We start from the raw sequence: 17486 nt of genomic DNA on the forward strand, positions 1-17486 counted from the left end.
GTTTGGACTGGCAGAGACACTAAATGGATCCAGCTTATTATTTCAATAAAGCAACCACAATTTGAGTGCAAGGAGTGTGTAGTTGTGTGGGTGTGTGTATGTGTGTGTTCAGTCCTCTCACATTACCACACCCCACCCCGACATCCAGCACTATCCATCACTTTTTGCAGGTTTCTTGACAGAAGCTGGGGATTAAGTAGTTCTGTCTTAGAAATGTCTGTGAGCGTCTGGTGAATGTTTGAGTACAGTTTCAAATGTTCAACGCCGACCAGCCCTGTGGTTGGTCTGAGAGGAGTGAGGGGAGCTGCGTGTTTCAGAGGGTGATAATCCAGGTAGCTTTAAATACCAGGGGTGGAAAGAATATCCTGTTTAAACAGAGGCATTGTTACAGACATGAGTAAGTAGAAGTAAGAGAACTTTACTTACTTTACTTACTTCAGTAAATGTAAAGAAAGATCCCCCATGCAAGTCATGCAACACTTAAAGGGGAACTAATGTTTTTTCAACCTGGGCCCTATTTTCAGATCTTCTTTTGTCTAAATGAGTGATAGGATGTTCAATATGTGACATTTCTCCAGTATGAAGCTAGGGCTGACCTGCCTGCAGCCCGTGAGCGCGCTATATTAAATAATAGGGCACTCAGACAGCGTCAAACAACGTCAAAATACGTCCACTAAAAGTGCATTTTTTTCACACAGATAGGCTCGGATTGTTAGTATAATTATCCGAAAACATAACGGAAAGGAGAAATGAATGTGTGTGTTTACCTTTAGCTGGATTTGGACATGTTCCTCTGCCTGTTGCTGCTCCCTCTCTCTCCTCGTCCGCTCTTCAATTTCAATGAGCTCTGTGTCCGTGTACTCCGTGTTCAAATAAATTTGGCGCTCATCAAATTCAAATGGCTCATCCAGATCCAGTTGGTCAAAATCGAGTAAAAATTCAGCCATGACTACTCCAAACAGAGTAACTCCTTGCGTTTGTAAGGTCACTCTAGCGGTAACTTCCTGCAACAACTCAAATCTCGCAAGACGTGAGATTTCAGAGCCAGACTTTCACTCTGAGTGAGTGTTTTGACTTGCCACAACAAAACTGTCCGAATTTTTACCCAATTTTGACCAACTGGATGTGGATGAGCCATTTGAATTTGACGACCGCCTGTATTTATTTGAACACGGAGTACACGGACACAGAGTCGGACGAGGAGAGAGAGGGAGTAGCAACAGGCAGAGGAACATGTCTGAATCCAGCTAAAGGTAAACACAGACGTTCATTTCTCCTTTCCGTTATGTTGTCAGATAATTATACTAACAATCCGAGCCTATCTGTGTGAAAAAAATGCACTTTTAGTGGACGTATTTTGACGTTGTTTGATGCTGTCTGAGTGCCCTTGAATAACTAACAAAACAACTTATCAAAAATAATAATACTTTCTGCAACAGGCCCATATTACAGCCAACTTCTGAACATTATTTCAAGCATTATATAAAAAAAGAGAAAAATGAAATAGAGTAAAATATCCAGATGTAGCGCAGGCAGTGAAATTTGGGCACAATAATAACTAGAGGACATTTACAGAACCTGACGTCTACCAAACTGATAACCATCTTTCCTTTATGTGAAATCATTCTCACAAGTTGCTTACTAAGAAAAAGATGGAAAAAAATAAATATTATATCTTCCTGAATGTGCCATGGTCTATCTAGTCCAAAACTACAATCAAAAATGGACTAACAGTAAATTAGAATAGAATTACTGCTTCAGATTGGACCGAAAAAAACACTGCTAAACAAAAAAGCTACTCATTTGCAACAGCTCATGTAATTAGTGACTTCCCTCTCTTGGTAAAATGCAGGATGAGGGTGGCCAAAGAAACATCAGGGTCCAGCTGTTCAGAGGTAATCTCTAGGATTAGATGAAATCTTGAAAATGAGTTGTTCAAAAGAAAGAAAGGATTAGAATTAGACCATGTGATCCAGTCTTGGTTTTGATTTGGATCAAACTTTCAGTATGTGTAGTTCAAAACATTTTAAAGGATTGGAAGATGATCCAAAAAATCTGGATTATCCTGAGCCAGGCAGAGGGGTGGATTCAGGATGGATTTTAAGAGCAAAATGTAATAAAACTTTATAATTGGTCAAATATATATATATATATATATATACATATAGAGCTCAAGTGGACGTGGCTGAGAAGGCTCATCCTGTGTAAATGGAAGGACTCTTCACCTCCAACATGTGGACACTGGATTAAGGATGTTATGTATTATTATTTTTTACACTTTGGCAACCATTTTTATCTTTTGTGCCAAATATGGAAGCTGAAAAATTGTAATGAAACATGCTATACTGCCCTACTTATGTCACACAAGTGAATTCATGTCATCATTTTCAGTTTTTTGTCTCTTTTTCCTCCCTTTTGGATTCCCTTTGTCGGGCCTGGCTTTCTTTGTTCTTGTGTTGATGGGTGGGTGGGGTTGTTTTTTCATCCTTATTGGTTCTGTGTTTCCTTTATTAGTACTCTGTATATGTTAATTTGAAAATTAAAAAAAAAAAAAAACATAAAATAATCCCCACATAGCTGTCAATATCAAACAAAAAAATATTTAAAGTTACCTACAATGATAGGTGTGTTTGTTGGCAGACTGCCTACATTGTGATGTGTCGTTCCATTAAAACACTAGTTATCCAGATTTGGTGATCTTAAAAAGTTTGTATGTGGATCAGGCTGATTCAATCCAGTGTGTCTTTGAAAAACTAGAGCAGAAGTAAAATGGATGATCTGATCCTGGAGAGCAACACATCTGGATCATTCTCATCCAGATTCGTTTTGTTTTTCTCTGAGTGATGTGTTCATGTGTTGCCCTTCATCACAGCTTCCATATTCATCCGCTCAGCTGTGCATTTCTTCTGGTGTTTTAATCCGACATGTTGTTGTGTCTCAGGTGTGTGTCGGTATCCTCTGGGCATGTCAGGAGGGCAGATACAGGACGAGGACATCTCTGCCTCCAGCCAGTGGTCCGAATCCACCGCTGCTAGATATGGCAGGTAGGTCTTTCATTCACAGACACACACTCACACACATGCTTCATAGTATGTTTACCCTGATAATGAGTGTGTGTGTGTGGGCGGGTTATCCTGCAAGGTGCCTGTTTATTTGCAGTAAGCCACAAACTGGGGTATCAGTTCTGCTTACAGCCACATGATTAAGGAGGCTTTTGTGTGAATGTGTGTGCAGAAACACTTGGGTGGCCTTCAGTAAGCATCAGGATAATGATGTAATACACTTTCCCATCCATCCTCGGCTGTGTTTTCAGTCTCGCCTTGCTCCCCCTCGCTGCTGCCAGCCCCTCGCCCAAAATTAACACTTTAAGATGAATTTACGACGCAGGCTTCCACCGAGATGTTTTTACAACATGCTCTAAGAACTGAAATCCACCACCGCACTCACTTTAACTTTCCTCTCACCTTTTCCTCTCCATCCTGTCCTAGTTTTTCTTCCCCCTCTCTCTCTTCCTCTTTCCTGCTGTAATTCTAATATGAACATCTACCGACGTTATTTCATCCTCTCCCTCAACCTCCTTTCCTCTCGCTGTGTGTCTCTCCCAGGCTGGACTTTGAGGAGGGCGATGGCGCGTGGTGTCCAGAGATAACAGTGGAGCCAGACAGCCTGAAGGAGTTTCTCCAGATTGACCTGCGCTCGCTCCACTTCATCACCCTTGTAGGCACCCAGGGTCGCCACGCGGGAGGCATCGGTAATGAGTTCGCCCAGATGTACAAGATTAAGTACAGTCGCGATGGAAGCCGCTGGATCTCGTGGAGAAACAGGCAGGGCAAGCAGGTACGTCGACCTATCAGACAGCACTTTACACTGTCTGTGGTGTAACCCAGGTTTTCTTGGCTTGGATGTCACTGTATAATCTTTAGTTTATAACAAACCTCTGATAAAGATGCCTCGTGTACTGATACTCATCACCTGTCTTCAGTTCATGCTTTTACAGCCTGTCATTGTTAATATGTGCTATGACTGTGTTTATGGTTGTAATAGAGATAGTATAGGACTGATTCATTAATTCTTTGTTATCTATAAATGATAGAGGGAAGTCATTATTGAGCTTCTTCATGAGGTCAAGGTTTGTTTGTCTCTGGGAGTGCCCTGAACTGGTTGTCCTCTCATATCCTCAGTACATTTACATGCACAGTTTACTTAATCACAGTTACAGCTTAACTGGGCCATTTAATTGGACTGCTGTCCTTGTCCCAGTATACAAGCACGGGAGGGGAATCCATTTATTGAGCCAAGTATGTGCGACTCCTCTACGATAGGTGGAGATATGCCCCCTTTCAGCTTGTTAGTATTGGACCTTTTTCCTGTTGACCTATTACGTCACAGACCAAACAATGGACAAACACGTTAGCTACGGTTAGCTAGCAGCTAACTGCTACCATGGTGGACAACTTTACAGCTCTGTACATTTGGTCCGTCCAAAAAGTCACGGCTCTGGATGTAGATTTCTCCATGTTGTTACTGGCTTCTTCTTCTCTTACACATTTAATGCCATTGGACTTCCGGGTCAAAGCCCGGGGCGGAAACTGTGGAGCATGCTCAGAGCGCCTCGGCCAGTTTGGGTCTGATTGACTGTATACATGCAGGAGGAATTTGACTCCCAATCGTATTATCTGGGTGCATTAGTCTGACTTTGAGAAATTCGATTTAGTACGATTTCAGTCGGACTAACATGTTTACATGTGTTTTACGGGTCTGGTTTTAGTTGGACTAACACAATAAATCGATTTTCTCTAATGTGATGTAAATGTGTGTTGCTTGGTCTCTCCTGGTCTGATACTGCAGCTCTTTCCTGTGGTGTACCTCAGGGTTCCATCTTGGGTCCTATGCTATTTGCCATATATATGCTTCCACTAGGGCACGTCATTAGCAATTTTGCACAACAGTTTGATTGCCTTTAAGAACTGGATGTCTAACAACTTCGTACAGATTGACACAGATAAGAAGAAGGTTCTGATAATTGTTTAAGATAGTATAGTCCACAGTATTAGGTCCCTTTCCTCAGCCAAACGGTTAAGTTTAAGACATCTTGTCATTATTTTTGATCAGACTTTGCATTTTGATCATCATATTAAATCACTAACCTGTACTGAGAAATACTGGAACGCTCAGGGACTCTTTTCCATTAGATATACTGTCTGCTGTCTCCTTCGAAACCTTTTATGATCAACTGAAGACTTGTCTTTTCAAAATGGCCTTTGTCCCACCCTGAGATGTCTAGTGCCCGTTCTTGATGTGTTTCTTTTAGGCTCCTCAGTTGCCTGTATTTTTTTCTAGGTTTATGGTCCTTTCTTTGACTCTTTATCTTGTGACTTTTGTTTTTGGTCTAAAATGCACTATGCCGAATGAATTGATTCTTCTTCTTATTATTATTATTATTATTATTACTATTACCTGCAGGTGATTGAAGGAAACAGGAACGCCTATGACATTGTACTGAAGGACCTCGAGCCGCCCATCATCGCTCGCTTCGTCCGCTTCATGCCCGTCACAGACCACTCCATGAACGTCTGCATGAGAGTGGAGCTCTACGGCTGTGAATGGCTCGGTAAGACGGGTGGCTGAGGTGGAAAAGGAAAAAAAAGACAAGATATGATATGTGAGGGCTGACAAGAGCAAAGATGAGCTGAGCTGAGGCACCACCTTATCTTTGAGCTCATAAAGATAGAGAGGATCAGCTGATTCACCTTTTTATACAAGCAGGACACAGCTGTTTACAATGATGTACACTACAATAAATCATATCAGTGGCTAAATATTTAATAACTAATATGTGTGCATTTGGTGAGTGTTAATTGCTGCTTCCATCCAGGGAGCTGTACTTTCCTTTTATATTTTCACTTTGACCTCAAATTTTACAACATTCCTCTGATCCAAATCATGTGCATTTTGTGCACACATACTTATCTTAAATGATCTTGTACATGCCATGCATCAAGTAGACCTCCTTAAGAACTCCACGGTGTTATTTCCACGCCTACAAAAGCTTGATATGTTTGAACACGAGCTATTCTCTCTTAGAAAACAGAGAAGTCTCAAACTCTCAAATTAGAGACCGATTATATGGACCCACAAAATGTTTGTTTTCTTTTTCTATACCCAACTGAGCTTTATTCTTTAGAGTCCTGTGAGGAGGACGTTTATTTGGAGGCCAACCCGGAAGTTATTGTTGTTCTGGTTCCCTTGACAAAAAGCCAATGGGATTTTTCCACTGGATTTTGGATAATTGCAGAAAATAATCTGTTTTTAAGAAAAACATAATACTTAAATGTTTTGATCAGCAAGATAATCTTCAATTATCTTGTTGATCTTCACAAATTAACACCACTTTTATGATTTTTGAAGCGTAAATGCAATCACCAGAAGTGAAAAGCTAACATTAAGCTTTAAACCAGCTACACTTCAGTCCCATGATCTCAACGTCACCACCGCAACAAGGCTGCAAAGCCATATTAGGCGTGATGACACTCTCATTTAGCCAGTTGTTAGCAACCACCTTTTTTAAGACAATAGAAGCAGCAAAGTTCTCGAGTGGGGTATTTACTGACGCTTTTTATGTTGTAGAGCAAAACGTGAAAGTCTTTTAAGCTTGTGTTAAACACAGACCTTATTTAAGGCATCTAACCAAAAACTTTAGAGACGAGGGATATGAAGGTGATAACAGACTTTGAGTTTTAGCACTCTAGTTTTTGGATTTGGGAGAGAATTATTCAAGTTTGCTAATATGTGTTAGACCATAGGAGTAACATGTATGAATTCTGAAAATGGGCGTATAGTTCCCTTTTAAATTTAACGCTGATTTAGACTATTTGAGCACAAAGAGAAGGTTTTTGAAAAGTTCAATATATTTCGAGGGTTTGTCAGGTAGGTTTCACAGGTCCTGTTAACAAAATTGTTTAGCCTAATAAATGTACAATATTTCTTCACGTTTCCCTTGAAAATGCATGACGTGCTGAAATGTCAAATGTTGAGTTTGGAAATCTGGTGAAATTTGTGATCTAATCTAAGCAGCAGAAGAGGAAAAAGAGACAAAATAAAAACAAGCAAACAATGGCAGTTTTAAGAGCGTCATAGCACCACTGGTGCCACTTAACCCTTTGAAACCTAGAGCAACATCACTTTTTTTACTCTCAGGCACCTTTTGCAAATATTTAAACATTTGAATCCTGACGGCAAGTTGGTGTGATTTGATTGAAGAAATGTCCCACAAATTGCAAAAAAAAACAAGATTCAGAAAATTATTTTAAAATTTATTGAATATTATTTAATATTTATTATATATTATTTATTTATTTGATTATAAAAATTATGTTACAGAATTATTATAATTTTTAAGCAGTCTTTTAAGGTCATTTCCTTGTTTGATTTTTGCTTTCTTTTTTTTCCAACTAATTTCTTTGTTTTTAATTTTCTCTTTACAAATTTATTGCAATTTTTTTTTGATCATGTCTTCCTCTCATGTTGCTCATCGCATTCTTCCCATGTTTTTAAAAGAAACTTTGCTCAGGTTTTAAAGCGTTACAGTGCAGTTTCATTCATATTGTAGATTTCTTGTGCTTTCTTGCTGTTAATAAGGACATCAATAACATTTATATCAAATAACATTTCTTCATAACATCACATATACTGTATATTGTGCTCAGACTTGTTCCAGCGCTTCATTTAAGAAATCTAATATCACATTTCTTTTTTTGTATTTCATATGATGGAAAATTCCACCCATGACTGGTACATTATTTAGTAAATATTTCTCTGTAATTCAACTTGGCATGTTGGGTCGCTGTAGGCATCTTAAAAATATCAACTACAATTTTGAAACAGACTCCTGTGGTTTTGAGCCATGCCGCTCTGCACAGCATGAGCCTGGCACGATGGACTCACAGAAAATGTTTTGAGTTATTGAGTTATTATTGTATATATGTATGAATGAACAACTGCCTTTGCTTCACAGATGGTCTCGTGTCGTACAACGCTCCAGCAGGAGAACAGATGAACTTGCCTTCTTACCCTGCGTATCTCAACGACTCTGTCTACGACGGAGCTGTCATCCACAGGTGTGTGTGTGTGTGTATGTATGTGTGTGTGTTTCTGTTTGTCCTTAATTCCCCCCTCCTCTCTTTTTCCACACACCACTACAATGCTTCATCATCGCTCTTATCCTTCATCTGTGCTTTTTCCCCCTCACCTTGTTGTTGCCCCGTCACCATGGTGAGAGCAAAGAGACAGGCGGTGGTGAGTGGGTCATGGTGGTTTACTTAGTTAGGCAATACCTCATGGGAATGACTGAGTCAACCGTGCTTACAAAGTTTAGAACCCGGAATGAACCAATCAGTCTGTTGTTGACAGTCGTGTTTGGATGGTGAATAATGTCCTCCATGACACAGACAGTGGAGGCGACAGTGCAGGGGGAAAAGAAAATGGCCTTTATTACGATGTCACAGCCAACAGCAGGAGACAGAATTGGTTTTACAATGCTGCCACCTAGTGTTGATTAGCTGCACTGTAAAAACTGCTTTTAACAGAAGTGCTTACTTTGAATTTAAAGAATGTTCCTCTTCTTTGTTTCTCAGTATGACGGAGGGTTTGGGCCAGCTGACGGATGGAGTGTGTGGCCTGGATGATTTTACACACAGTCACGTCTATAATGTGTGGCCTGGGTACGATTATGTGGGCTGGACTAACGAGAGCTTCCCCAGTGGATACGTTGAAATCATGTTTGAGTTTGACCGCATACGTAACTTCACCACCATGAAGGTGAGGCTCCTGATAATTACAGCTCATAGTGTCGTGTTTTTTACGTCTCTCATGAGCTTTAAAAGTCTCCCGATGTGTCTGTGTGTGTGTCTAGGTCCACTGCAACAACATGTACTCACGGCGTGTCAAGGCCTTCCGCCAGGTGGTGTGTTACTTCCGCTCTGAGGCAGACTGGGAGGCCACGCCGCTCACCTTCAGCCCCGTGGAGGACGAGAAGAATCCCAGCGCCCGTTTCGTCACCGTCAACCTGGCCAATCACATGGCCAGTGCCATCAAGTGCCAGTTCTACTTTGCTGATGCCTGGATGTTGTTCAGCGAGATCACCTTCCAGTCAGGTACAGACCGAAGAACTGTGTGTGTGGTATATCTGTCTAGTTTTAACACTTTAAGATTCATATACTTCTGCACGTATTTGGAAGTTCTGTATAAAAGTGGTGTATGACTTTGGAATAGAAAGTAACTATTAAAGTCTCTTAAATTTCTGACCAGCTCTGTGCCGTCTGACCTTTCAGATACAGCCATGTACAACACAACACTGGCTCCACCCAAGACAGGAATACCACCCAACATACAACCAGGTTAGTGATCACTCCACACCAGTGGCGGACTGGCAGCTGTCTGATGGGCAGGTGAAAAAAATCAAAGATGGCTCCAGCACACAGTAAATTCTAGCACGTATAACGACCTATGAGGCACTGCATCATGTTTAATCTGCCGTAGAAGCGTCCGAGAAGGTTTTTTTTTTTTTTGAGTCCACCAGCGCTCCACACACTTGATTAAGACCTGCACATTTAATAATAATAATAATAATAATAATAATAATGATACTGTGGCATGCCGATGTGACCTCATCCCTACTTGTCGTGTTTTGCTGCTTGGGCGGAGGTCCCAGTGTTCCTAAAATGATGCCTGGAGAAGCCATTTGCACTGAGCTCTATTGCCTCGCCACTTCCTGAGAGTCTCCTCGCAAGCTGCGAATGCGTAACCATGGTAACCCCTGTGAAGTCTTACACCTCTTATTTCCACTTCATACTTACTTACTTACCGACCGACTTACTGGTCGCTGTTCGTTGTGAACATTGTCCCTGAAAAACGCTGGGCAAGTGGGCCAAAAAAACATGAAAAGAAAATGACGCCTGGAGCAGCACTTTGCATTGTATCCTGATGCAGAAGGGGTCAGTGGTTCAATTTAGGCAACAATACTACTTAATTTTATTTAGGAAAATATTGTGGATGTCAGCTTTGAGTGGCACAAACGCTGCAACTCATGTTGTTTGATGGTCCCAACCATCGGTCTCCTGGGTCCAAGTCCTGTGTTTGTCAGACCCATCCACCTCCTCTCCCGCCTACCCTCAGTCGACTTTCACACTCTTTAAACTACGTCCGATGCTCTGGGCGTGTAATATAAAGCAATGGGTTTATACTGGATAGTGGAAAGCCTGGAGGGTCTCACACACACACACGCCTCACGTCACAATAATGACGCTGTCTAGAAATTCCCCAAGTGGCGTATTTTGACACCCTGGGAGCGAGACCAGGCTGGACATGAATGACGAATAACAAATAACAATATGTCAACTTTTGTTGTCAAGAACCTTTTCTGAGCATTTGACAAAGTTACCTCGCAGACGTGAATAAAAATGGATGTGATGTCATCATAAAAATGCCGTCAGCGTATCAGCAGTAAGAGAACATTTCAGTTCGGGTCTTTTTCTGTCCCACAAGATGAAATTCTTTCTGCAGGAAGACAGCATAAAAACAAAAAAACACAGTAAGAGAATGTGCCAATTTCAGACCTTAAAAGTGCTGGAATATACATCTACATTACCACAATAAAATGTTAAGATTAGGGATGAGGTAGAGGGCTAAACTAAGAGTACATGGAACATACACAAATTCCTTAATTCCTTGAAGTGTAACTAAACCCTCAAACCACCTTTTTACAGCTGAAGAACAATGTATAAGTGTATCTAGTGTTGTTGGTGGATCCAGGTTCAAACCTAGACAAAGTCTTTGGATTCTACATATTGTGTTATACAGGGTGACCACGGGTCCTTAAAGAGTCTTAAAATACCTTTACAAATAAAAGACCTTAAAAAGTATTGTCTCAAATTGAGATTAAATGGGTTTTAAATGTATTTTAGTCACATCACCGATGTAATTTTTGTTATTGCATCTTTAGGAAACATCATTTTAACAGGAGGGAAACACTATTTGACGGGGTACCAGACTTCGACCTGTGTGTGCGCAATGCCACTATTTTTGCCCCCTCGATGCCCTTAGATCACGCAGTGAGTCTGCATTGTTAAACTAGGACCTTGCAAGCTATGGAAAAACCTGTGGTGACTAAAGCCAGTGCTTTGAAATGTTTGCAAAGCAATCTGAGCTGTGTGTCGAAGGTGTTTCAAACGTGGTAAAATGGGGATCAGGGCGGTGGAATCGCAGGTGCAAAGCGTTAAGCACAGAGAGTATCGTCAGGCTCATTTTTACTGTTCATTCATGCAGTGTGTGTACTTGGAAGGAGTACATTTTGAATTTTGATGTGTATTTCCATCACAAGTTTGGTCTAAATTTCATTTAAAGTGGTATTAAAAAGTCTTAAATTGAAGTCTTAACCTGTGGACACCCTGTTCTAAATATGCGTGGTGACTGCCCTCTACTGGTTGAAACCATTTATTACATTTCCAGCCAAAACTCTGGGTTTTAGTTAGGCTGTAAAGAGAGGATTGCCTGGCCTCCTGTTTTTCACATTTAGATCACAAAATCAAGAAATCAGTGAGACGGTCAGGATCTGTAAAATAACACTGTCACGTTCCTGTCAACATTCAAAACACTGAACCTACGCGGGAAACAGCTCTTCACACTTTCCACTTGGCCTTCAACATTGGTCTGAGAGGGTGGAAGTGATGTTTGGCTTTTCTTTATTAAGTCTGGTCTATGTGCTCACGGTTATACCTGTGATGTCATGTGAGAGGCTGAAGTTGCATTGCTGTCTCTGCTGCTTCAAGAAACAAGAGAGTGAAAGAAAAAGATAAAAAGGTTGATTTACTCTAACAGTCCCACGCTCCTGATAATCGCTTTAAAGGAGGTTTCTCTCAGCTTGTCACAGCAGGAAAAGCACAGGTAGAACTAATAACATTAATGACTTGGCTCTTTTCCATTCAGGTGTGTCAGGTTCTGTAATTTGGGACGCCTCAATGGAATGAGGCTATTTTTAACTTCGCTAGTTACACAAGTAGTGACAGGATTATTCTGCTTTTGCAGCACATTTACAAAAATCCTTTAAATGTTAACTATTATTATTGTTTCCATGTCAAAACATGGTTAACCTGCTACATTGCCTTTGTGACATTCACAAGTGGATGTGACAAAATTTCCTGCAGCTTAATGCTGACAAGACAGAGATATTGATCACACGACAAGAACAGGTTCAAATATCAGACAGTGGCTCAATAATTTCACACTGCAGAAACTTTGGTGTCATTTTTGATCAGTTTAGACAAACATGTAAGTTCGGTAGTTCAATCAAGCCTCCACCTTCTCGGAAATATCTCCAGCATAAGATCAGTCCTTTCCAACAAACATACTTACTTACAAAGCCCTGAGAGGCCTCGCTCCAAGTTATATGACAGATCTTGTATCACTCTATGTTCCCTCTGGCACCCTGAAATCCTCAGATGCATCGCGTCTTGTTGTTCAGAGGTCTAGATTCATTCACAGAGGTGATAAAGTCTTTGCAGTCAGAGCTCTTGACTTTGGGATGACCTGCTGGAGGAGATCAGGGCTGCAAACTCAGTGTCATCTTTTAAATCACTTCAGAAATTCTACTTATTTAAAACTGCCTCTCGGTTATTTGAACTGCTGTATTATTGTGTGTTTCACTCTGTTTTGTGTTTTCTGTTTTTATCGCCTTCATCTTATTTGCTTTGTCTTTTATTCAGTTTTGTAAAGCACTTTGTAACTGTGTTTTAAAAGGTGCTGGATGAATACAGTTTATTGTTATTATTATTATTATTATGAAATCAAAGCGATCACTAAGTTCAGTTACTGGATCAGCAAATACTTAAATACAGTATGGTGCTGTCTCCGTGTTAAAAAGGTGTGTCTCCCTGTTCCCTCTCCAGAGGACGACCCTACCCACAAAGTCGATGACAGCAACACCCGGATTCTGATTGGCTGTTTGGTGGCCATCATCTTCATCCTGGTGGTCATCATCGTCATCATCTTGTGGAGGCAGGTGTGGCAGAAGATGTTGGAGAAGGTGAGCTCACCTCTGCTGTTGACATTGAGAGTTTCCTTCTTTCGGGAGTTGGTCAGATCTGTTCCTTCACCCCCGCGTCCTTTATTTTAGGCCTCTCGCCGGATGCTGGACGATGAACTAACTGCTAGTTTGTCAATACAGAGCGAGACGTTCGCCTACAACCACAACCAGTCGAGCACAGCCAGCGAGCAGGAGTCTAATTCCACCTACGAGCGCATCTTTCCCCTCGGCCCAGACTATCAGGAGCCGTCGCGCATCATATGCAAGCTGCCGGAGTTCGCTCAGAGCTCAGAGGAGCCTGGTAGGTGAACACACACATCTGCATACAAATAAACATCCGTGGTTATTCATGTTCAAAGTGACATGTTTCCATATTGTGTTCCAGCTTCTACGAGCACCGCAGCCTCCAAATCCACCACCACTACCGCAGTCCAGGATGGCGCTCCACACTACGCAGAGGCAGACATTGTAAACCTGCAAGGCGTGACCGGAGGCAACACGTACGCCATCCCTGCACTGACCATGGACCTGCTGTCGGGGAAGGATGTGGCAGTGGAGGAGTTCCCACGAAAGCTGCTCACGTTCAAAGAGAAGCTGGGAGAGGGACAGTTTGGAGAGGTGTGTGCTCGTTGCCATTCGTCTGCAGCTTTTCTTACACTTTCACATGATCCTGAAGGTCCAGTGTGCAGGAGTTAGGGGGCATATTGGCAGAAACGGAATATTATAATTATATTTTCTTTTGTGTACAATCACCTGAAAACAAGAATCATCATGTTTTCGTTTTGTAAGAATGAGATATTTATATCTACACAGGGAGCGAATCTGTTCCCAAACCACCCCGTGCACCCTCTCCCTCCATGTTTGTGTTCGTCATGGAAGACATTTCGAAGTTCCACGCGACACACGATTGACATTAAATATTGTCTTACAGACGTTAACAACCGAAATGCTTCGATTGTATTTAAGGTCAAATATATCCTTCTCTATAGAACAATGGTTGTCGTGTTTATTTTACTGCAAAGAGTTGCAGGAACTGAGTAGCTCATAAACATCAGAGTGAAAAAACATGAAGATGTTTCCAAAAGAAAAAGAGAAATGACACCAAATAAGCTTCATGTGTGATATTTATTTATTTATTTGTTGATATATTTATTTACTTAGCCTCATTATTTATGTATTAGTCCTGTTTATTTATTGATTGATTTATTTTAGTGACAAAAGTTTAACATAGAAAAATCCAGGTAAATAGTAGCACATGGATGACAAGTCCAATATAAGTGATTTAAATGCGTATGAAGCACATAAAATGGGAGTACGTTTTATTTTTCTCCATGGTAAAGAAAAATTAGGACACTTTATTTCATCCACCACAGAGAGGGAAGTTTGTCCCAGAGCTTCCAGCTGTATTTATAGCCTACACCTTAATGAAGGGTGCATCGTTCAGCTGGAAACGTGACGATAAACAGTTGCACCGGCATGTGTCTACAGTAGCCCAGAACGGACAAACCAAACACTGGCTCTATATAGGCCCCCGCAATGAGCTGAACAGCGTCAGAAGAACACTGATTTGTAACATGAAAATGTTTTATTCAAAATTTTACTGGTTTAAATCACTTGGTCTGTTTGTTTTGGAGAGGAAGAGACCTCTGGTGATAATTTAGCTCGCACTAAAAACTTCCTGAACAATGAACACTGAAGGAATTGTAACCAGGAGTTCACACGTGGCACATGTCCTCGTCCTCACTGCTAGATGCCACTAAACCCTACGCACTAGACCTTTGAAGCACAAACAAATAAATGTTATAAGTGTTGCTTTCCTCATCTTCCTCCTCTCAGGTGCACCTGTGTGAAGCAGAGGGAATGCAGGAGTTCATGAATAAAGAGTTTCTATTCGACATCTCCGAGGACCAGCCAGTTTTAGTGGCTGTGAAGATGCTTCGTTCAGACGCCAACAAAAATGCAAGGTAGACGCTCGAGTGATCTGCACCACACACCTCATTCTTAGCCTGTACCTGAAACTGAAAATAAATGTTGATATGAAAATGTCAGGTTTATATCATTCTGATTCCTCTGTGTGAACTAAGTCACCCGCCTTTTTTTGTGTTTTGGCAGGAACGACTTCCTGAAAGAGATAAAGATCATGTCACGTTTGAAGGACCCCAACATCATTCGCCTGCTGGCTGTGTGCATCTACAGCGACCCGCTCTGTATGATCACAGAGTACATGGAGAACGGAGATCTCAACCAGTTTCTGTCCCGCCACGAGCCTGAGGGACAACTCGCTCTGCTCAGCAACGCACCTACTGTCAGGTGAGTGGTGATGAACACACACACACATATATATATATATATACCTATTTGTGTGTGTCATTCTGTTGTTCTGTTCCCGTCACATGACTCTGTTTATTTGCTCTCCAGCTTCAATAATCTGATCTACATGGCGGCTCAGATAGCGTCGGGGATGAAGTACCTCTCCTCTCTAAACTTTGTTCATCGAGACTTGGCCACGCGGAATTGCCTGGTGGGCAAAAACTACACGATAAAGATAGCTGACTTTGGCATGAGCAGAAACCTGTACAGTGGTGACTACTACCGCATCCAGGGCCGAGCGGTACTGCCGATACGCTGGATGTCATGGGAGAGCATCCTGCTGGTAAGGACCAATACTTGACGCTATACTCTGCAGGAGAACAGAATGAAACAATGTATGGACTCAGACAAGAGTCGTCCTTCTCCACGGGCTGTTGAGAAGCGTTGAGAAGTGTTGGAGACATGAGGGCTTAGATAAAAAAAAAATGTTTAAATGGTCTTCAACATTTGTGATTTCAGACAATGTAATGGGGGGGTTTGGTATGAGGTTGCAGAAAAAACACAAAATGGTGCACAGACGGGCAGAGATTGGAGATTCACACACTTAATTTCCTGCATCCTGGTGAAGTTTGATGCACCACTTTATGGTGGAAATAACTTTTGTTAAGTAAAGAAAAACTTAGGAACCAGGTGACGATTCAAGTCTACAAATACTGATGAATATAATGTGGTAAGGCTCTCAGGCACTCTGTATTACTTTCAGATATTTAATCTACTGCAGATCCTCATTTCATTTATCTGTGCTGAGTCAACACTTGTGGGCATAATTTAGTCTTCTATCCTCTTTTGTTTGGGGAGTAACCTCTTTAAATGTTCAGATCATTTCAGTTTAATTAACTTGTAAACCCTCTCATGTGTCGTCATGTTCATAGAGAAAGAATGGAAACTTGGACGAGAAGATTTGTGTCAAGGCTTTTGTACATGTGACTGATTGGTGATGATGTTTTTGTGTCATATTAGAATCAGTTGGCGAGGAGGGATTTTCTCTAAAGCTTACACTACGCACATTTGATTATTTTACATTTGCGTTGCGTTGTATGTTGCAAAGGGTTCTCATTTATTATTTAACATAATTTCTCGGTGCAAACTAGTTTCACAACATTTTTAACAAATCACTTCTAAAAAGTGACGGGGACAAAATCAGCCATTTCAGAAAGTGGTGGGAACATGTCCCCAACTTCACCTGTGTCCCTCTCTATAATCACTGACATCCCACTAGAGGTGTGTGCAGGTGTATTTTTCTGCAGAGTCTGTCCTTTGCCACTAATGTCTTACTTTCCTCTCATGGTGCTTATTGAGAATGAGATTAAAACCTCATCTGAAAGTGAGACCGAGCCAAGACAGGGTCAGCAGCATACACACAAACAGGACAACAGCGTCAGATCACAACAGCAATAAGAGCTGTGTTAAAATACAATATGTAATAGAGTCATTGAAAGAGCAGCAATATTTAGACTTTATTTGTTAAATGAAGCAGCTGCAGCTAGCAGTTTGAAATAATTATAGAAATAGGGTTTTCTAGTTTAAGCAGGGACTGTAGGAGATCAGACTTGTTTTGCTAGCCTCTTTATAAAGAGGTAGCGACCAGGTGGCAGACTGTAGGCAGGACACGTCTAAGAGGAAGCTGTGAACATTTTTGACTCAGTGCTGGAAAAACAAAGACTCAGTCTGGGGTCGGCTTTCACTTTCACTGGTGATACAGTAAAAGACATTTCCTGCATAGTATTCCTTTAACAAAAGATGTAGCTTTATTTAAGTTTTAAAAAAAAACTTGATTTTGTGCTATATTGTTATGTGATATTAACAATCACTGTTGACACTGTCTCTTGTTGCGCAGGGTAAGTTCACCACAGCTAGTGATGTGTGGGCGTTTGGGGTGACCCTGTGGGAGATACTAAACTTCTGCAAGGAGCAGCCCTACTCTCAGCTCACTGATGAGCAGGTGATAGAAAACACGGGGGAGTTTTTCAGGGACCAGAAAAGACAGGTGAGTGTCCTTACAAACATTTTATTTCACATAAAAACCAGTGAATCTCTC

General features: G+C 41.2%; 1 protein-coding gene across 2 annotated transcripts in view; it reads left to right on the plus strand.

The window, feature by feature from the left end:
- The window catches only part of ddr2a (discoidin domain receptor tyrosine kinase 2a), a 59983-nt gene that overhangs the window by 39098 nt on the left and 3399 nt on the right, over positions 1-17486 (plus strand). Inside the window, exons 3-16 of one of the 2 annotated variants that reach the window (XM_033622857.2) lie at positions 2942-3044; positions 3606-3837; positions 5464-5611; positions 8015-8117; positions 8634-8817; positions 8912-9152; positions 9330-9395; positions 12942-13078; positions 13169-13379; positions 13464-13696; positions 14915-15042; positions 15191-15388; positions 15497-15731; positions 17286-17435. In XM_033622857.2, the coding sequence (XP_033478748.2) occupies positions 2942-3044; positions 3606-3837; positions 5464-5611; positions 8015-8117; positions 8634-8817; positions 8912-9152; positions 9330-9395; positions 12942-13078; positions 13169-13379; positions 13464-13696; positions 14915-15042; positions 15191-15388; positions 15497-15731; positions 17286-17435 (2369 nt within the window). The remainder of the gene's footprint in view (positions 1-2941; positions 3045-3605; positions 3838-5463; positions 5612-8014; positions 8118-8633; positions 8818-8911; positions 9153-9329; positions 9396-12941; positions 13079-13168; positions 13380-13463; positions 13697-14914; positions 15043-15190; positions 15389-15496; positions 15732-17285; positions 17436-17486) is intronic. The other variant, XM_033622859.2, reaches the window with a different exon arrangement.

The sequence above is a fragment of the Epinephelus lanceolatus genome, chromosome 6 (genome assembly GCF_041903045.1).
Source record: "Epinephelus lanceolatus isolate andai-2023 chromosome 6, ASM4190304v1, whole genome shotgun sequence".
In the NCBI taxonomy this organism is placed as follows: Eukaryota; Metazoa; Chordata; class Actinopteri; order Perciformes; family Serranidae; genus Epinephelus; species Epinephelus lanceolatus.